This window comes from Sturnira hondurensis, unplaced genomic scaffold (genome assembly GCF_014824575.4).
Source record: "Sturnira hondurensis isolate 20B ecotype Veracruz unplaced genomic scaffold, ASM1482457v3 Scaffold0002640, whole genome shotgun sequence".
NCBI lineage: Eukaryota > Metazoa > Chordata > Mammalia > Chiroptera > Phyllostomidae > Sturnira > Sturnira hondurensis.
Window position 1 is genome coordinate 2,373,797 of NW_028075271.1, and position 20,573 is coordinate 2,394,369.

At 53.9% G+C, this 20,573-nt stretch overlaps 1 protein-coding gene across 7 annotated transcripts; it reads right to left on the reverse strand.

Moving 5' to 3' along the window:
* Positions 1 to 2,356: 2,356 nt before the first annotated feature.
* On the reverse strand, positions 2,357 to 20,083 carry SETD4 (SET domain containing 4). Of its 7 annotated transcripts, none has more exons than XM_037040606.1 (11): positions 19,660 to 20,083; positions 18,625 to 18,730; positions 17,951 to 18,046; positions 13,962 to 13,999; positions 11,751 to 11,839; positions 10,066 to 10,495; positions 8,215 to 8,389; positions 6,434 to 6,515; positions 5,547 to 5,627; positions 3,388 to 3,511; positions 2,357 to 2,621 (listed from the first exon to the last, which is right to left on the reverse strand). In XM_037040606.1, the coding sequence occupies exons 1-11, from the start codon at positions 19,684 to 19,686 to the stop codon at positions 2,487 to 2,489; spliced, it is 1,383 nt and encodes a 460-aa protein (XP_036896501.1). In that variant the 5' UTR covers positions 19,687 to 20,083; the 3' UTR covers positions 2,357 to 2,486. The 7 variants fall into 7 exon arrangements, with proteins under 7 accessions (XP_036896501.1, XP_036896502.1, XP_036896504.1 ...); XM_037040607.1 differs by having other exon boundaries at positions 18,625 to 18,793; XM_037040609.1 differs by lacking the exon at positions 19,660 to 20,083 and adding an exon at positions 19,566 to 19,630 and having other exon boundaries at positions 18,625 to 18,793.
* Between the last annotated feature and the right edge of the window lie 490 nt (positions 20,084 to 20,573).

Sequence of the window (20,573 nt, forward strand, 5' to 3'; positions counted from 1 at the left end):
CCCAGAACGCTCAAAATGCTCACTTTCTGGCCCTTTATAGAAAAAGCCTGGTATCACAAAATATACTGCAGCTGTTAAAGTCAACACCAACTACATATATGAACAGGACAAAATGTTGACGGTACAATAATAAAAATGCTTATTTCTAACGCTGCCTGCCTTCCGAGGTCAGCAGGCCTCATTCTCTGGGGGGCGCGGGAGGGGGTAAGAAAACCTGGAGGAAACCAGGAGAGCTCGGGGGGCCAGAAATGCCCCTCGGGGGCGCCCCCCCCCCGGCACAGTCTGGAGCGGGACTGGCAGGCCCACCCCTGCATGACCTACCCAGGGGCCCCGGAGGCCAAGCCTGTTGAGGACTGTAGGGGGAACGCCCTCTCCCCACCCCGGTTCTGAACAGGGCACAAAATCAAAGCAAGGGCAGAGATCAGGATGGGACAGTGGCTTTAGGTCAGTGTACCTACACGAACCCAAGTCCAAGCAGACAGCCCAAGGCCTGCCGGCGCTGGCCGGGCTGGGCTGGGCTCCCGACGCAGGGAGGCCCGAACAGGACAGAGCCCAGGAATAACCCTGGAAGAACCACACAGCCAGCCAGGCCGTCTTCCCCAATCAGCAGTTAGACGGGCTCTGCTTTGGAGGCAAGAGGCCAGGAGCTCATTTAGGGGAAACGCCCTCTTCCTGGGAACCCCAAACGTGTCCCCAGAAGGCTCCTGAAACACCTACCTCCATGCGCCCACGTGAGGACTGGCGGACCACGTAGTTGTGTCCACAGGGCAGGGGCAAGGCCCTCACTCCCCAAGCAAGAGCCCCTTCTGCCCCGGCACAGGCCGCACTGCGCCTGCGCCCACTCTGGCCTTTCCCAGCCAGCAGCCGCCCGGTGAGGACGAGCTGGCCAGGTGCTGGGGCAGAAGTAAGCAGAAGGTTGCTCTCTGGCAGGCAGGGCTCCCACCACGCTTTCGATGGGGACTTTCCCATTGCGGGACAGGGAGAGCAACGCCACTCCTCTGACCTGCCCCCCAACAAGACCAGCAGTGCTCCCTAACACTCGCTGGAGGCTTGAAGTAGTACCACTTCCCATGAGTACAGCGCCAGCTGAGAGTCAGGATGACAGCACAGGACCGTGAACTCTGTCCCCGAGTGAGGACGGCACGGTGAGTCCTGGACAAAGACACACAGCGCTGGACACAGAGGCCCTGCAGAGGGCGGGATGAGTGGCCTTTCCACCCCATGGTGCCGAGTGTGCAATCTTAGACAACTCACCTCTTCCTGTGAAACGGTGACTACGGGGTTCAACGGCCCTGCACAGGAGGGCCCTCGCCCAGTCACACTGATGCTTAATGCTACTGTCCTGTCTTTCAATAACGTTTCTATAATGAGCACCTGTAGTATCATTCGATACCTGCTCCGACCCCCACCCCCCTGCCCCTGGTTGTCCCAAATGTTGACAGGCATGAAAACACTGTCACAAGTATAAATCCAGAGCCAGGATCTCAAAAGTACTATTTAGAGCATACTTGATATCCAATCACACTCAGAGGCAAGTCAACGGCCTAAAATACTTTCGTAGTTTTTTTTAGAAGGTAGACTCTTGGTCATTCTCCATGGTCACTGAGCACAAGAATTTCTCTCCTGATCCTCCCAATGCCACCCTGAAGGGACAGAATAAGACTCGAACCCGTCCTGGGAAACTGCGAACAGCCGGATGGCAAGGCCCCACTCCTCCTGGGTGTAGCAGTGATTAACGTTCTACTCACAAACGTCACAGCCAGTGCAGACAGTCGGTCCCTAGTGCCCTGGTTCTCAAGAGAGTGGTGAGCCAGGGGTGGGGGGTGGCATCCCCTGGGCCTCTGCTGCCCCAGTGCCAGCCCCTCTGCCCCTCTGCTGGGCGGGGATGCCTGGGCTGGAGCACCGGGGAACCACCCTTCCTGCCCACGCTCAAGCTCGTCTGGGACATCAAGGGTGGGAAGTTCGAGGTGGTTTACTCAGCTCAGAGCAGCCGGGCACTCCCCGTGCCAAAGCCACCCACCACCGGGCACCCCTAACCCTGACAGCGTCGAGCACGCACAACAGGAGGCCACTCTCGCCCTTTCGCTGCTGCGTAGGCAGGACCGGCAACTGACCGCCCGGGGAAAGGCAGGCCACCCACCCGCAGAGCCCGGCTGCCTCCGGCTCCCAAGCTTCCCCACATCCAGCCCAGTTCGGTCTGCAGACCACCCGTCAGGACCACTGTTGACTTTGAGATTAGAAGACATCAATCAGTGCGCCCCCCTCAAGGACAGAGCCCCAGACCCTCCTGCCCCACAGACGTCCACCCTGGTCCCTGGAGCGGCCACCACTCAGCCCCACAAAGAACAAAGAGGCAGAGGAGTGAGCATCTCCACGTTTAATAGAAACCAGATGCTGAGTGTGCATGATTTCGTAAAAAACAAGCCTCCGGGTAAAAATGATCGAGGAGCCACGCCCCCGCAGGAGCCGAGCTCGGGCACCGGGAGCTACGTCAGAGCCGCCTGTGGGTGGTGTAGGGTCTCAGCAGACGCCCGCAGAACCTTGAGCTCCTCCGTCCACAGGGTCTCAACCAACGTGAGCTGGGCTGCCAAAGCCGTTTCTCTAGCTTTCATCTGAGAAACCTGGAAGTCGTGTTTTAAATGTTTTATTATAATAGGATATATGGCGTATGTCCACAGTGCCATGCAATCATCACTGGAACTGTTTCCTCACCGCGAACACCAACTCCGAACCCAACCCGCACTACACGCTAAGTCCCGCCACCCCGGCCCCCAGGCCCCGCCCCCGCCCCCGCCCCCGCCCTGCCTGTCCCCACGAGCTTGCCGCTCCAGGCATCTCATGGAAGTGGGACCACACAACATTCGTCTTTCCTGCATTCTGGTTTACTTCACTTAGCACAATGCTGTCTTCCAGATTCGTTACAGTTTTTTAAATCCCAGTAACGTCTCATTCAAACAAGCTGATGGCTCATTTAATTATAACATTTACTAAATAAAAATGAAAGGGAAACAGTACTTCAAAATCTACTACCAATAATTCATTCAATGATTTTATCTATTAAAAGGTTCAAGGGATCATGGACAAAGACAAGTGTGGTGATTTCAGGGTGGGGCACATGCATGAGGTTATAGAGGGGGATAAATGGTAATGGCAAAATACACTAAAAATATTTTTAAATAAGAAATTGCCAAGAAAAAAATACTAATAAAATAAAAGGTTCAGACATAACGTTAACACTGAAAAACATCACACTGGCGCCCCCAGAACCAAGGCATTAAACAGCGCCCTGAGAAGGGGCACCGCCCCCCCGCCCCAGCAAGTCCGAACAAGCAACTCATGTGCCAGCACCCTTCTTCAAGGAAAACATGCAAAGTCACGGAAACGCACCTTCTGAAGCATGGCGTTCGTCTCCTCTATGAAATGACGGCACAGTTTCTGGGCTACGTCCAGACTCGTCTTTTCATTTATATCTGAAACTCTTTCTCCAAAAAATACTTTCTTCCAGCAAGGACTAGAACCAAAATAAAACAGACGACTTTTACACCTCAGTGCCACCTGTCCACCCCTCCCCACCCCCCACCCCCACAGCCCGCCCTGATTTTCCATAACAAAACCAACTCGCCCACAGCCAGACCGCCCCAGCCCAGGCCCTGCAGGCGGCGTTGAGGCTGACGGGCCTGCAGAAGGACCGCGGAGGGCGAGCAGCAGGACCGGCACTCCCTTCCCCACGCCGCCACCCTGCGTCCGCTCCAGCATGTCAGTGAGCAGGGCCCCATCCACCGAGCAGGGGGACAGAGCGGGAGACGGAACAGGAAGGTGAGTCCACAGCCAAAAGGACTAAGAGGCAAAAAAGCAGATTTCTCCTTTTCTTTAAGTGACAGTCTCTCCTGAAAGATGGCAACCTGAAGGGAACGAGCTCCACAAGCAAGAAGCTCTATGATGGAAAGTGGAATTGGCGGTGGTGCCTCCTCCCCACGCAGGTTACCAGGGACGTTCGGAGGAGGTGCCCAGTGGGCAGGCACCGGGGAGCCAGAGCAGGACGCTGAGCCCGAGGTGGCAGGGCCGACTCCAGACACTGGGGAGAAGAGGAGTGGGAGGAAGGGTGGAGGTAGAGGCTGCAAATGCAGAACCTCAAGAGGGAGTGGCCCAGAAGGGGGATGGCAGGTGACTGCGACAGTGTCCCAGTGGAAGTAGACAGAAGGCGCTCAGAAATGCAGAACCGCTGAAAGCCCCACAGGAAATAGTCTCAGGCGTCTTCAGCTTGAGGGATGATGGCCGAAACTTCAGCAATGTGTGACTTCTCAGGAAAGGAAGGGAGGAAGCCGTGTGCCAGGCACAGTGTTCTACACAAAACCACTATTTAATTTAACCCTCGCAGTTTCCAGCAGAGAAAGCACCACTGTGTCATGTTAGACACAAAGAGACAGAGTGCGGACAGCAGAGTGCCCACCCCCACTGACAAAGTGACACAGGGCAGAAAGGGCACAGGCCAACAGGCACCAGGCGGAACCCCAAGAAGGTGCTTTTCCTGCCACAGCTGGACAGGGAGAAACGAGGCCGAGGGAGGACGGTGACCACGACACGGCCCCCAGAAACGTGCAGCCGTGGTACCGCAGTGGGGCCGACTGGCTGAGCAGGACTCACTCCTTCTCCAAGGAGTTAAGGACACTGACGTGGGTGCACACGGAAGTCAGCAGAGTGGGCCGGGAAAAGGAGGCAAAGAAAGAGGAGGAGGGAGGCAAGACGCAGCCGGGCGAGGCTGCAATGTCGATGGCCGGCCAGTAGGCCCGAAGGTCTAGTGAACAACAGGGAGAGGGACTCCGCAGGCACAGGGGTGACTGCCGAGGATGCACACGACCGTTTCCGGGGCGGAGACCAGGGACGACTTTTCTCACAAGTCCCCACAGAAGAAAAGGGAGCAACACCACAGCATGAGAGGCAGCCCGGAGTGGGCACCCCCGCCCACAGGCCTGGTGCGGAGGCCAGTCTCCGGCATTATCTCACCCCCCCCCAACTCGGGATGCCTCACCCCCTTCAGGAAGTCCCCCTGCCCGCAGTTCCCCCTGAGCTTCTGCTACATGGTGAGCTGCTCCCCTGCTGCTGGACAACCCCAGGCTGAAGGAGCTCCGTGCTGGGGAAGGACCAGGAGTCCGACCAGGACGAGTCTCCACCAGGGGCTACCCTACCTGCCCCCATGAACACTTCCGGGCCTCTCCTCCACCCCAGGGATCAGGATCTGCCCTGGGTCAGGAGCTCTGCTGGCTCCAGGGAGAAGCCCAGTTCTCAGACTGTGCCGTGGACAGCACAGTGGCCACGCTGCTGACGGTCTGCCCTCAACGAGGAGCCGCAGGTCAGCGAGGGGAGTATCTGAGTGGGGACTAAACTGTTCTTGGACCGTGCACTCTGATTAGGGTGCTAAAACCAGAATTCCAGAAGTGGTGAAACCCCCACCCACAGGCGAGTGACAGAGGGTATGGGCAACCCCACCAACACCGGGGCGTCCCAGATGGCGGCCACAGCTCGTGACCATCACACGCGGAACTCACAATTCTTCAGCTTGCAGACACAGCAGCTTAAGAGCGGTGAGTAGCCTCCAAGATGGTCCATCCCATCCAAACGTCAGATTTCTAAAGCAGAAAAACAAGGACAGGTCCATCACTCAGTACTCCACGGCAAATGGCTGAAGAGCGAACGGTTTTTCTAATTCGCCTACCAAGCGCTACATAACCTGTGATCGGGGTCACAGAGACAAAAGACAAAAACAAGTCTGCAAACACTTACTAACAAAGCCTGAGTAACAGCAAAGTCTCATGTTAAACTCAGAAGTAAATGGCTACCTTCCAAATCACTTCAGTAAGCGGCTGCACTTGGATGAGGGGTCCCCACAGGAGGGCCAGTGCCACAGGTGGCAGCAAGGTGAATGGCAGAGTCTGGATGGCCCTGGGGTCCCAACCACCGCCGCCCCACAGCTGGGAGCCCCACACTAGGTCACTCACGGCACAATGTCACCTATGGAGGCAAGTCTGACAGGGAGCGCCTGAGCCCTGTTTGCCCCAGGTGTGTGGGGTCACCCGGCCACCCCCGTTCCAGGGGCCTGCACCACGGCAGCCGGGGGCGGAGGGCCGGCCTGCCTCACCACATGCGAGACACAAGCTGGTGCTGGGCCACCCACCAACACACACAGCGCTCTCCTCCGGGACAACAGCTCCGCATCTCAAGCTGGTGTCTTATGTCCCTGAAAAAGTTTCCCAACGATGACCTTACACACCGGTGTGCCCCACAACGATGAGCACAAGTCACTGCACACAGCTCCCACTCAACAAACACCCCCGTCAACACGCGAGAGCCAAAGGCGTCTCGTCCCTACGGAAACGCTGACCCTCGACTCTGTCGTCACATCTGATGGAGCAGTTCCAGGGAGGAAAACACTTACTCTGTAAAGTCGTGATCCTTTAAAATAGAGATCTTCCTGTCCATCTGTTTATCTGCTGCTGGAATATACTTAACAAGCACATCTACATGAAAAATCAGACTGAGATTTAGGGTGTAATTCAGACAAAGATACAAACCTTTGCTTCTTGGCTTACTTTCCCTCCCACTGGCAATCAAAACACATGTAAACGGTTTTACTTAATTCACACCAAAAAAACCCCAAAACCTATCCAAGTCCAACTCCATGAGACCGTTACCTGTCCTAGAAAAGCCACAAGAACCCCAAGGTGGAGGGCCAAACGGCCACACCAGCTCACACTCGCACTAGGCAAAGCGACCGGCAGAAGCAGGCAGTGGAGGCCCCGGCACGACTGCGGAACGCCCCCGACACAGGCGCAGGCTCTGCCCAGGACAAGGAGCCGCCCACAGCGCCGAGCCCCTGAAAGCCAGCATTCACAGCGGTCGGTCGGGGCGCCCGGAACTTCGGCCGACCTGACAGTGAATATGCAAAAATTAACAAAGCTGTTTCGGGTAATAGGGTCACGAGGGATTTTTCTATTTTTAAATGGCCTTTTGATATTTGCTTTTGCTTTTTAAATGTAATAATAGCTAGCACATAAAGGTTCACGGCCGCTGGTGTCACATACACTCTTTCTGACGCGCGGAGGCTGCTCCTGAGCCAGGTTCCTGAGACGCCCAGCGAGGCCTCGGCTCTGCTTTCCTAGTGTGTCTTTGTAAACAGCATGATGCTCTGCCCCGAGCCTGGAGCGCTACGACCTCGACCAAATTTCTATCTCCACTAGAACTCACATTAAAACTGCCCCAGATCATACACTCGGTAAGTCTGGCCATTTCTTCTGGCCTAGGAAACTGTCCCCTGCTGCTTCAGGAGAAGGGCGGCTCAGTCTACTATGGACTGGTTTTCACACCGTATTTGGGGTTTCCACTGCATAAATTTAGTACCTAAATTACTACCTTAAAAAATAGCCATACCAAGCCCTGGCTAGACGACTTGGTTGGTTAGAGCATCGTCCTGATCCACCAAGGTTGCAGGTTCAATCCCCAGTCAGGGGACATACAAGAAGCGACCAATGAACGCTTAAATAAGTAGAACAAGTCGATGTCTCTCTCAAAAAAACTAGTAAATAAAAAAAATTTTTTTAATTAAAAAAATAGCCCTATCAATGATGATGGCTAGTTAACAGGTCACAAAAGAACATAAATAAAACCAATACTTCAGCCCTGGCTGGAAAGCTCAGTTGGCTAGAGCATCGACCCGATATACCAAGGTTGTAGGTTCAATCCCTGGTCAGGGCACCAATAAAAGGGGAAAAAATCATTATTTCATTGTGGCACTAAACCCCAAATCGAAGACTGTTATGTATTTATCTCTGTGGTTAACACAGTGCTTTATATACAATAGGTGCTTAATAAATACCTATTCTTTGTTGCTTTTTAACCCTACTGTATCTCTAGTGACAGGGAAATGTCTCATTACAAAACTTCCCCTCCTTCTGTCAGGACATTAACTCCCTCAGCACCTCTCCTTTCCTTCCACTCCGCTACCCGACCTCGCAGTAAAACTCTTCCCGGCTCCTCTTATCGCCAGTATCAACCAAACCTCGTTGTTCTTAGTGCAACTATATGGTCAGTAAGAGTCAGGCTACTACTGCCTAGGAGAGAGCAAATGACAGGCACTTTAAGGTTTGCCCTTTTTGTTAAAACTCCCCCCATCTTGGATGGGGACAGACGTCTACCATCTAGTGACGAGAGAGCCCCCACCTTGGGTGACGTGCACACAGGCGTGGGGGTTGCGGGGGGGCACGAAGCCGTACTCCAGGAGCAGCCGCTGGTTGTCATGGGGGCCGTAGCAGATGAGCACCTCTTCGCGCGGCCTCCAGCGTGAGCCGGTTCGGAGCTCGTAACAGCGAGTCTCCTCATTAAATGCCGCGTTTACCTATAAAGAAAAATCTGGTAAAGCTTTTTAAAGCAAAACACAACACTAAAAAGACTAAGTCACTGCACTGACTTAAGCCGGGTGCCCCTTCCACTCGCCACCAACTTGACCCACAGTGGGAACAGTGCCTGTCCCCACTGTGGGCTCTCGAGTTCACCCCACTCACCCCCTGGGGGAAGGAGTCCTGCCAGGTTCCAGGGATGGGTGAACGCGGGACCCCTGACACCAGACCTCGGCCCATAGACAGCCAGGCGGGGAAGGGCCGGGCGGGGAAGGGCTGGGCAAGCCACACAAGGCTGCTCTTGGGAGCAGTCATCAGCGGGAGCCATCGGAGGCAGGCTTCATAGTGACAGGCCACCGGTTCCCTGAGTTCAATGGAAGGACACAATTTGCCTGTTTGAGTGACTTCGAGGGTGGTCGGGAGGTGAGGCCTGGGAGGCTGAGGGCCCAGTGCGGGCAGCTAGTCTGGCTCACAGAGCGATCAACCAGGTGGGGAGCCTTCCCCGCCAGCTCGGGGACTACCTGGTGAGAGCAGAAGACTTGTGGTCAGGCCTTACTTACTTACTTAGCAGCAGATCCCAGCTAGGCAAGGGTGAGCTGCCGGCCAAAAGCCCCACTTTGCAGCATTGACAACAGCCCAGGGCTAAGAGCCAGCTGCCACACACTCTGGACGGGGGCACGGCCATCTTCTGCCATAAAGGGCCAGAGAGTAAACACCCTGGGCCCAGCCAGGACCCTCGAACCCCCTCCCCCGGCTGCAGCAGGCAGTACCCTGCACTCAACTGTAGAACGACTGGTCTAGGCATGCATGCACTGACGGCCCCGTAAAAATAAAGCCACACCAAATAAAGAAACAGCCTCCTGGATTTGGCCTCCTTCGCTCCAGGTTGTTAGAGGCACGGCTTTCTACAGAAGGGACAAGCAGACAAGGAGAAGACTGTCCTGGCCCCGGAAGGCACAGTCGGGGCATCCCCCAGCTCTCCTCCAATGGCGATGGGCTAACAGGGTGTCAGAGACTTCTCAGGGTGGTATGGGGCATGAAGGGAACAGATGAGCACAGGTTCTAGCCAGGGTGCCTCTGCGGGCACCCTGGGTGGGTACAGGAGTACCCACACACAGACACCCCGCCCCCACAGCCAACCTCTACCCCTCAGGCCCACAGGAGGAAGCCCCTCCTGTGCCGGAGGCAGGCCTGGGGGACAGGAGGCTGTCCCTGCCCTCGGTGGGATGCTTTCATGCTTCCCAGACTCCTACTCTGCACGCCAGCTACCTGTTCAGTGAAGGCTTATAGGATGCCTGCTGCGTGGCAGGCCCTGCGTGAGCCCTGAGGTTACACAGAGGAGCAAGGACAAGTGCCCGTCCTCTATGACGGCAGAGCTCACAGGGGCCAGATGCCCACGTTGACCCGTGAGTACAGCACAGATGAATGCTGACAGCAACGCCAGGGTGAAAGGGAACAGGACAAGCTGGCAGGGGAGAGTGGGCAGAGGAGGAGGATGCCAGGAGGAAACTAGGGGCTGGGAGGAAAGACAGGAGCACAGACAGACAGCAGGCAGAGCCACCTAAAGCCAGCTGCACCCTGCCCTGTGGTTCTGCTCACATTCTAGGTCACAGGTTCTACACGTCAGAGTCCTTCCCACAGAAAACAGGACATGTGTGCCCTCGTCATGTCTCACCTGGACGGTGGGGCTGTGATTCAGCAGATCCAGGTAGGGGGCGAGTGCGCAGGTGTCTGGCTCTGCAGAGAGGCACGGCCTCCGCCCATGCGCCAGGTACACGGCCCGGGTGTTGACGGTGCCCCAGGCCCACAGGAAGGCGCTGTAGCTGAAGATGCTCTCCACGGCCTCAGAGAACAGAGGCTGCAGGGAGGAGAAGAAGCCTCTGGAGGATGCAAACAACTGCTGCACGCGGGCTCTCTGCTCCTGGGCCTTCGCTCTCAGGGGCCTGGGGAGGAGGTCCACCACCTCCGGCTCCAAACAAACAGGGCAGGTGTAGGCCTTCGGTAAAATCTCCAGGTAAGGCTTCCAGGGGGACCGGCCCCCAGCGTGCTTTTCTGCGACTAGGAAGGTGCACAGAGCCAGCAGAGGAGACAGAGGAGGCTGCCACCTTTAAAAATTGAAAGCCAGAGTGAAGGAGTTGCTCTCACTGGAAGGTACAGACCTCCTCGTGGTTTGTTTGGCTCCCAGCAGGGCTGGGCCACGACCACTCCTTGCCCCGCTTCCTTCATGCGTGGGCCAGTCTTCCTTGTCCAGGCTTCCTCTCTGGCTTCCTCTCTGAAGTCACATCCATCGACACAAGGACAATCTCACTAACCTGAGTCCCAGCTTTGTTTGCAAGGGATTCCTTTCTGCAAAACACCTCTTTGCTTCCAGCTTGGCTCTCTGCTCTTAAAGCTTTTGGTGGAAGTCACTTGTGTTACTCAGATGTTGCTATAAAATGTGGTGGATGGGATGGGGGGGCAGGGGAGACTGATGGAAAGAACCTAGACCTGGCCCATCCACTGGGTACATGGGGCTATTTTAATTCTAATCCTAACTTACCATCTCTACTGCAAATTATACACAGCAGTATTTCCATCTGTTCCCCAAAATATCTCATGCTGCAAGAATGTATTTAGAAAGTTCACATTAATCCTTCAAAGCCCAGATTCCTATGTTACCATACAGTCTACTCAAAATTTCAGAGCAGCTCAGAAAATACTAACACTAAGGGCATCCTTGCCTCTGCTCAGGCCAACAGAGATGCGCCCGGCCTCCTACAAGGCAAGGTGGGGTCGGGGGTGGGCGCACCCAGAACTTAGCCTGGGTTAAAACACAATGCGATCTTGCAACCCTCACAATTCAGAAAGCCCTTCCATTGAGGATGTCACACGCTCTGTCCTCAGACAGTCCCCGAACGAGGCCCACTACAGCAGGGGCCAGGGAGGAGTTCTTCACTCCAACGGGGCCTCCTCCCTTCGTGCCTAAATAAAACTAGCTCTTTAATGATGTCAACAGCTCTTCAGAGTTGAAAGAAAACTCAAGCAACTACAATAGGTAAAAACAAAAGAGTAATCAGTATTCGTCCAGCTCCATGACAACAGAGAACAGTCCGTGAGGGCCCTCCACTACCCATCCAATCTCTACTTTCTGTGACAGGTCAGGACGAGAGCCCACCTCCCAGGCGGCCTGTTGAAACCTCTGAGACGCTGTTTACAATGAGCTTCACGGAACACGGGGGAGACCTTCTGCATCATTGCGGGTCCCAGCTCTGCAGAGGGGCTGGGTTCTCGTGAACTCTGGCTTAGGGGACAGATCTGCTGACGACACAGACATGAAAGGAGAAGCGGGGGCACCAGATAAGCATGTGTGCGGCCACTTACTTAGCGACGTATGCCCCTAAGTAGCTCCTTATCACTGTGTCCGTGGTGAGCAGGCAACTCTCAGGCAACGACAGAATCACCTGTCCCTCCTTACCAAAAGAGAAAGTCCAGTTTAGCACGCCCATGCTCTGGGAACGGCCTGTGAGCACGCGTCTCATCAAGCCCCCTTTCTGCCATCCTGTCCTCCGAGCCCAGAAAACCCAACCTCAGACCCCTACGGGGCCCCCAGCAGACTGACCCCGTGCCCGAGTCGGCAGGTAGAGGTGAGATGCTCCCATGCAGGCCCTATGACCCCCAAGGGAATGAAGGGTCATTGATGGGACTGACACCCACCGCCAGCCAACCTTTCACCAGGAAGGAAAGTGGAAACACTCGGACAGCTCCAATCAAACTGCCCCTTCGCTTTCCCAGGCCCAGAAACCGTGCTGCCTTCGGGAAACAGACAGAAGCCACCCAAAGCGCCATCCGGGGCCCCATGTCTGTGGTGACCAGGCCAGGCCGCGGCCTCCTCCCCATGGAGCTGGTGCCCCAGCTGAGGACAGGGCCTCGTTTCACCAACTGCAAAGGGACAGTTTTTCAGTTCCTCCCACTGAGATAGAAACACAGGAAGAAAATTAAGACGCCAGGTAACTGACACCAGGAACGAAGCACTGAGAAACCAGATGTAAGGTCCTGCTTCCGTTGTAACGGGCACCAAAGGTAAAGATTTCAGCCGAACACCGGCTGGGCTCCATGTCTGTGAATCCAGACCAAGCTGGGGGATCACTACCGTCCCTTCCTGTCCTGACAGCCATGGCTTTTGATTCGTAAAGAACCACTTGACAAAACATGCTGTATCTTTGGTAAATATCTTCATCATCAAAACTCATCAAACTGGATACTTCAAATCTGTGCATTCTGCCCTGGCTGGTGTGGCTCAGTGGACTGAGTGCTGGCCTGCAAACCAAAGGCTCACTGGTCTGATTCCTGGTCAGGGCTCATGCCTGGCTGGTGGGCCAGGCTGCCTGGTGCAGGGCGCACGAGAGCTAAGGACACATTGGTGTTTCTCTCTCTGTCCCTTCCCTTCTGTCTAAAAATAAATAAATAAAATCTTTAAAATCTGTGCATTTCACTATATGTAAAATATGTCTCAATTTCCAGAAAGTCTAAAAGCCGTATGTTGAAGTACACATACAGCAGCTGCCAATTATCATTTCGTGATCTTAGCTGAAATAACCCACCTTCCCTGCTGCATCCGCGAGGTGCATTTCTCCCCCCCCACATTCTCTACAGAATGAATTACATCTCCATTCAAAAAGTAACATTATGCAACGTGAATGCACTTAACAGCTGCACACTGAAAACGGTTTAAGATGGTCAATTTCACGTTATGGACGTTTTGCCGCAATTAAAAATTATAAATTAATTTAAAATAGCATAGCAGAATTACAACATTAAAAGTTACCATTCCTTACAGTAAGATAAGTACATGGCTGGCTTTTATATAAATTAAATTAAGAAATTAAGAAGAAAGTAACTTCAATAAATAAAAATAATTAAAAGTCCAGAGAACTGCAATTGAATAAAATAATCATTAAAAAGTAAAACACTTTGCCCTGGCTGGTGTAGCACAGTGGATTGAGCACGGGCCTGCGAACCACACAATCGTGGTTCGATTCCCAGTCAGGGCACATGCCTGGGTTGTAGGCCAGTTCCCAGAAGGGGACTCATGAGAGGCAACCATACATTGATATTTCTCTCCTTCTCTCCTTCCCTTCCCCTCTAAAGATAAATAAATTTTTTAAAAAAGTAAAACATTTTACACTAAAAAATAACATGGACGGCACAAGACGACACCTACCAACAAATCAGGGCACCGCTGCCCTGCCTCCAGGAACTCCATGGAGGACCTGAGGGTGTGGGCCCCTCTAAGGACGCGGGCAGAGAGGAGCCTGGGCCACAGGTGGCCACAGGTCCCCGCGCCAGCCAGGCGGCCTACCCAGGCTTGTTCACATGAAGGCAAAAGAACCTTCTACCGTTTACGCACTGCTGCTTGGGGTTTGTCTCTTGCATGCAGCAAATTGCATTTTACTGACAGAACTGCGTTAAAATTGTCTACTAAGTAGAAAAATGCCTGTACATCTGAAATACTTTTAATCCACTTGATTTAAACCCCAATAACGAAGCAGCAAAACCTACACTTGGTTTTGAGGATAAGAGAGGAACTCTCACCTGCAGGGACGTTCTGCTCATCAGCCCTCTTCCCGTACCTAGGAACACAAAGACAGAGGAGGGGTAAACCCTCTCAGCTCCCAGGGCTCAGAGACACCCTTCTGAATAAGAGACGTGAATGAACTTCAAAATCCCACGGAGCTGAAGCTGGGTGTCTTGTGTCCTCTGACCCCGAGGACCCAGCAGCTCTTCTGGAAAACATCCTGACCTCCTTCTGGGTGTGCGACCCCGGCAGGCGCAGTGAGCTTCAGAGTCAAGACCCAAAGACCACGGACTTCCCACGGATCCTCTGCTGGTCTCGCACAGGGACCTTTACGTGGACCTGTGTTCCCGGGGGCCTTACCAGCCTGGGGGGCGAGGTGCTACTCCCCTTATCCACCTGACGTCAGAGGCCTCACGCCACTTTTACTAGACCCGGCTTTCCCCATAACGACTTGGGACCCCCCATAATGACTCAAGACTTCTCTGACTGACCGACCAGTAACGCCCAGTCAGGTCTCACAAAGCCTGCAGACCACTCCCTCCCTCCCTGCCCAGGCAACCCACAGACTGGGTGCTTTCCTTAACTGGGCAAGCTGGGTGGGGTGGGCCCAGAGCCAGCGGCCCCCTGCGAGCCAGGGCCTTGGCCAGAGCACTCACAGTTGCAGGGTCCCCACCACCGCTGCCATCTGAGGGCTGCCCCTGTGTGCCCCCGCAGCAGTCAGATGGCTGCTTCTCTGGCGGGCACACGTACAACGCGACCAGTAATTATTGCATGGGTCTACAGTACTCATCTCTTCAAATTCATAGCTCTTGACCTTTTATCTCTCGACCAGGAGGAAATACAACTCAGCAAAGGTCAGCCTGCGGGGCTACTGGGAACTCTTGGTTCACAAGGGAATCCCTGCCTGACGAGGCCCCACTCGCTTCCCCACCCAGAAGCACCCACTTGATCAGACACGCGGTTCTGGTTGTAAAAACCTAACTTGTGGGGTGTGCCCCAGGGTGGGGGCAATCATCCCCATGCGCCAGACCCTGTCTGGAATCAACACTAAGAAAAGGACCCCCACCCCCCGCCATGGAGTCATCCATAAAAGACTTGTATGAAGATTTAAGTGGAAATTTATCACCAAACATATACGGGGGTGGGCAAAAGTGGGTTTACAGTTGTAATACATGTAATACAGTAATTAATATGCAATACCATAAGAATAAACTCTGTTTCACATGCTCACAAGTACAAACCCACAACTGCCCACCCTGTATGTGACCAGAACCTGGCATAGGGACTAAGTCTGGAAGATACTTCACCTGTGTTTCCACACTACAGTGGAAACTACGTTGATCAGAAAACAGACCACAATAACCTGGATGGACTGAGGCAAGGTAGCAAGCGGCCACTAGGACCTTACCAAAGTAAAGCTTACCAGAGACTCCCACCGCCTTAAACTTTCTGCTCCCTCAAATCTGCCTGGGGCCTCCCCTGTGCCCAGGGCTCTGGTGGCAGGAGGACCGACTGGGGTCGGTTCCTGAAGCACAGATCAGGTGGCAGTCTGGAGGCTGAACCCTGCCTGCAACTTCGGGTCCTCGCCTTGCCCCGCCACACACACGAAGACTTAGTGCCCCCCAAGTTTGTACATTTTGACAGAATTCCACAAAAGTTTCTACACGCACTGAGGAAGAGCTGAAGATACATAAAGGACCTGGAGAAGGTATCAGGGACCAAATGTCTGTGTCCCCCTTCTCCTCCGAAGTCACACGTTGAAGCCCTAACCCCTAACGTGAGGGGACTTGACAAGTGATCGGTCACGGTGAAGTCCTCATAAGTGGAGTTTAGTGCCTCATAAAAACAGACACGCGAGCACATGCCAGTTCCCTGTGCTCCACCACCACGTGCGGACACGGGGAGGGGACGGCAATCTGCAAACCAGGAATCGGTCCTCGCCGGACACTCACCTGCCTGCACCACGAGCCTGCAGGTCCCGGCCTGCAGAGCTGTGACAGACACAGTGCGGGTTAAGCCCGCGGTCTGCGGTGATTTTTTCGAGCAGCCCAAGCTGACCAAGCTCACTGTCAGCCAGGGGCTCTGACCACGGCCAAACCGATTGGCTTCCGCCCCTCCATGGCTATGAATCTGCAAGGGCCCAGACAGACTTGTACCTACTTCTAAAAACAGTAACTCTCTGAAGTCAGGGCACATGCCTGGGTTGTGAGTCGGGTCCCCAGTGGGGGCACATGAGAGGCAACCACACTTTGAGGGTTCTCTCCCTCTTTCTCTCTCCCTTCCCCTCTCTCTAAAAAATAAATAAAACCTTTAAAAAATAAAAATAAAAAATAAAAACAGTAACTCTCCACTGCTCCCAACTATAAACGGATTACTTATTTTCAGGCATTCCATTTAAAGCCCATATGTCAACCCCTGCTTGGTAATTTTAAACCTACCCTCCCCAAGGCAAACTGACACCGGAGGAGTAGGCAGGCCTCGGGCCCCGTGCGCCCACTCCTGGCCAGTTTCTCCCGACCACCTTGGGAAGAGCTCCACCCAGTAAAACCCAAGAAGGTGGCTTTCACTAACCGTTCCTTGACTCACCAAACAGGAACGTTCTGTCACAGAACGCTCCACTGAGTAACCCGAGGGTACCAGAATAACCATTTCCGTGGCCAAGGGGAGCATTCAGAAGCACAGGACAAGAACCTTCCATTGGGTATAACGCCTGCACCTGAGCTGTGACAAGGTCAGTCGGGGCCCCGACACGCAGTCCCCTCTGTGCCACAACAGACCCACAACCTTCAAAGAGCCACGTGGTCCTGCCTCCCCATGGTCACCTAAGCCCACTTCTGGACAACAGAGTTGGGCCACCGTGTGTGCAGGCACACACCCACACAAGCTGCCCGACTTCTGTAAGGGAATGTTCCAGAAGAGATTGCTAATCCAAAGTCCATGAAAAGCTGCTCAATTTCCAGAAAAGAGTATTAATTCAACTTCCACCACCAGCCGCTCAAACTGAGAAGAGAACCCAGCCCCTCTGCCCAGGCAGCGGACAGCCACAGCCCCGGCCACGCAGCTGCCCCTCCAGCACGTAGGGAGCGGCCATGGCCTCCCAGGACTCCCATGTCAGGTCACACGCCAGAGACCGCCAGCGAGTCAGCCATTTGGAGCCTCCCTCCCCTGAGCTATGGGATAATCCTGTGAGCCTGCATGGTTTCAAAAGCCCCGTGCCACCACCGTAACTGTGCCGACGAGGACACCGGTCACCACGTCACACNAGCCACAGCCCCGGCCACGCAGCTGCCCCTCCAGCACGTAGGGAGCGGCCATGGCCTCCCGGGACTCCCGTGTCAGGTCACACGCCAGAGACCGCCAGCGAGTCAGCCATTTGGAGCCTCCCTCCCCTGAGCTATGGGATAATCCTGTGAGCCTGCATGGTTTCAAAAGCCCCGTGCCACCACCGTAACTGTGCCGACGAGGACACCGGTCACCACGTCACACGGTTGTCTTCCCTGGGAGGACCCGGTGAGGACTTTTCCCTCAAGTCCAAGCACCAGGATCACCTGCACTTCCTCTGAGTAGCCTGAGGCCCACAGACACTAAGACTCGGGCAATGCCCCTGAAATCCATCCGGGCTGCTGGAAGGCGTGCCAGGGCAGCGGCTCACCTCCGGGACGCGTGCAAGGTTTCACAGCTGTGACCTTTCTGTAAGTGTCAACCTGACCCCTGCCTCCACCTCAGTTTTCTGTTTTCATTCCCCTTTTATATTTTCAATTTTATTCCACCACTCTGGAAGTCCTCTCACAAGCCACTTTACTTGTAAAAATAAATGTTAACCCACCTCCACAAATGTTACGACTACAAGGCAAATGTTACGACCACAAGGCAAAGTCCGACACCCAATACAAAACATGCTCCCAGAGGGAACAGTGCCACCTGCGAGTCCTGCCCGTGCTTTCCTGTCACCTGTGCCCACATACCTCATGTGACAAAGGTCATGAGAACCGAAGGCCCGATTTACCTGGGAAACAAGCAGGTACCAAGTTTTTGTCTTCAAACTTCCTCTCCTTGAGCCACTTCTTAAGCTCTATAAACTCAGGCTTATAGCTCTCATTCACTAATCATGGAAAGAAAAAAATGGTAATTAAAATCACTGTGTAATCAGATCACCATAAAAAAAGAAAATTTCTGATGAATTGCCTCAGTGTTATCATAAAAGGGAGTAAATTTTAAAATGTACAAACAATGTAACTAAAAAGAAAAACTATATAATCATTTCAAAGAGGCAGGAAAAGCAACTGGTAAAATCTAACATTATCAGATAGTACCTTCTGGTTAGTCAAGCACTTTCACATAGCAGGTCATGCAAACTGGGTTACACTGAACTCCAATGATGACTTTATATACAAACACTGACACTTTGCAGGTAATTAGAGGTCCGGAGAGAGGTTAGGACTAGACACAGAACCCTGGCAGTCATCCCCAAAGAAGACCCAGTTGAAGCAATGATAACTATCTCTATATCCCCACAAATTAAAAAGAACACAGAGGCACAATTACAAAGAGTACTCTCTGAGAAACATTCTCTGTGAACGCTGCCCATGTGCCCTTGAGAGCAGCTACGTGCCCCTGTTAGTACCAAGCAACAAAAAAACTCCTTTTTCATCCCTGGCACCAAAAAAGTCAAAATCCTACCTCCTCTTGATTCAGAACTTCTGAAGAGTTTTCGTCTTCTCATCCGGCATGTTCTTCCCCTTCCCTTCTTCATACTGAAATCGCAGTTTCTGTTTAGGTGCCCAACCTAAAATAAAAAGCATTTCCTTTGCCTTTTCTCCCAGTGTACGGTAATCACTATTCTTTGTACCTATAAAGACATAAGTAGACAAACATATTTGGTAAACCATTTCTCTGAAGTGTTTTTGTACACAGGACATTTATAGTAAGAGCTAAATCACGATCCCTTGGGCGGGCACGGAATGCCCTTTAACAATTCTATCTTGAAATCCTACTAAACACTGATTAATCCGTGTAAATTCTTAGAACTGATTTGATAATCCTGTGCTTTGGTGACTTACCTGCCTCAAATCTAACCAACATTTACTAAGCACCGACCTAACTACACTTCTGAACCAACGGGAGCCACGAAGCCCCCATCAGCCAGGAAGTCTTGGAGAGAAAAAACAAAACACGACCCTGAAGTAAAGATATTCAAAGATGTGCAAGGGGGAGGGTGGCAAGTCGGTTCCCAGGGTGGGGGCACGGCTCCTCAGCTCTGGTGCGCAGCACCTCGCCCGCAGACTGAGTCCCGGCCGGCTACGCGCAGGACCGCGGGTCCGGCAAGCGAGCTCTACCAGTTGAGCCAGGATGACAGCCCGGCTAACGGCACCGTCCTTCCTCCCAGTCCGACCAGCACGAGAGCGGTCTGCAGGTCCCACACGCCGCCCATCCTGCGCCGCCGCAACTGGCCGGGCGAAACCCAGACCCGGCTGGGCCCAAACCCCGGTTTTTGGGCTCCTTCGCATCCCGCCCCCCACCCCTCGCCAGCGCCTCTACAGCGGCTTCTTAGACCAACATTCGCCAAAAGTACTATTTCTGGGACTGGCGGAGGTATGTGATACGAACTCAGTTCTCCTTACACCAAAAAATTAAAATCCAAGAACGCTCCAGCTCGAGGCTGCTCCCGTTACCCGGACAACGGGATGCCCAAGCCCAGAAGTGCTTCCGGCTCACCTTGGAGAAGGGCGCCGGCTTCAACATGGCGGCGGGGCAAGTAGGCCCAAGGCACGTGGACACCGGGAACAGCACCCAAATGATCGCGAATTACAGAAACGGGCCGCGGCAGCAAAGGGAGAGGCTGGCCGCCGTCAGGACTGCACGGAGTCTTCACTAACCGAAACTAAGTCCTTGCTTGCCAGGAGGAGCTCCTGTCTCCGCAAAAGGCTGCCGCCTGGCGCATGCGCAGTGTGTTCCGACGCGCCTAGGATGCCCACACCAGTAGTGATCCAGGATCCCGGACCCCAGTTGACGGGAATCTGCACTCTGATGAGACTGCTTGCGGCGTCACCCTTTGCCTGGTAAAGGGGAGGAACCTCCTAGGCGCGCATCTCAGGCCAGACCCTCAGGGCTGACACCCACCCTTTGGCCCGCCGACCTCCACCTCGCCCCGGAACCAACTATCCGGGCCCGCCACAGACTCTGCGCGCCCCACTTCCGCGACGGCCCAGGCCCGCCCCTTTGCTTGGCTAACCCCGCCCCAAGGGCCTTAGAGTCTGAGGATCAGCCTTCCCAGAGAATTTCTTATTGTTTAGGTAAATAGTCCTCCGTGCGAGAGGGAGCTCAATTTCCACCCCACCTACTCCATCCACCTTGATGGTAAGATATGCATAGTGACTTGCTTCCTAAGAGTAAGGTACCGTCTGGAAGTGGGGAAAGTGCCCTGGCTGGGTGATTCACTTGGTTGGAGCGCCCTCCCGTATACCAAGAGATGGCAGGAACCAGGTCAGGGCACGTATCTAGCTAGGTTGCGCGTTCTGTTTCTCATTGACCCAGTACGGGAGGCAACCTATAGTTTTCTGTCGCATCGATGTCGCCTCACACCCCCTTACTTTGGCTCTGAAATCAATAAACATAATCCTCAGGTGAAG

Excerpts from the sequence above, each read along its gene's own strand:
- SETD4 (XM_037040605.1), bottom strand. The coding sequence starts at position 19,451 with ATGCGAAGGAGCCCAAAAACCGGGGTTTGGGCCCAGCCGGGTCTGGGT. Across the intron at positions 10,496-11,750 it reads TTAGGGGCATACGTCGCTAA|GTGGCAGCCTCCTCTGTCTC; the intron begins GTAAGTGGCCGC and ends CAATTTTTAAAG. Across the intron at positions 2,622-3,387 it reads CGAACGCCATGCTTCAGAAG|GTTTCTCAGATGAAAGCTAG; the intron begins GTGCGTTTCCGT and ends CACGACTTCCAG.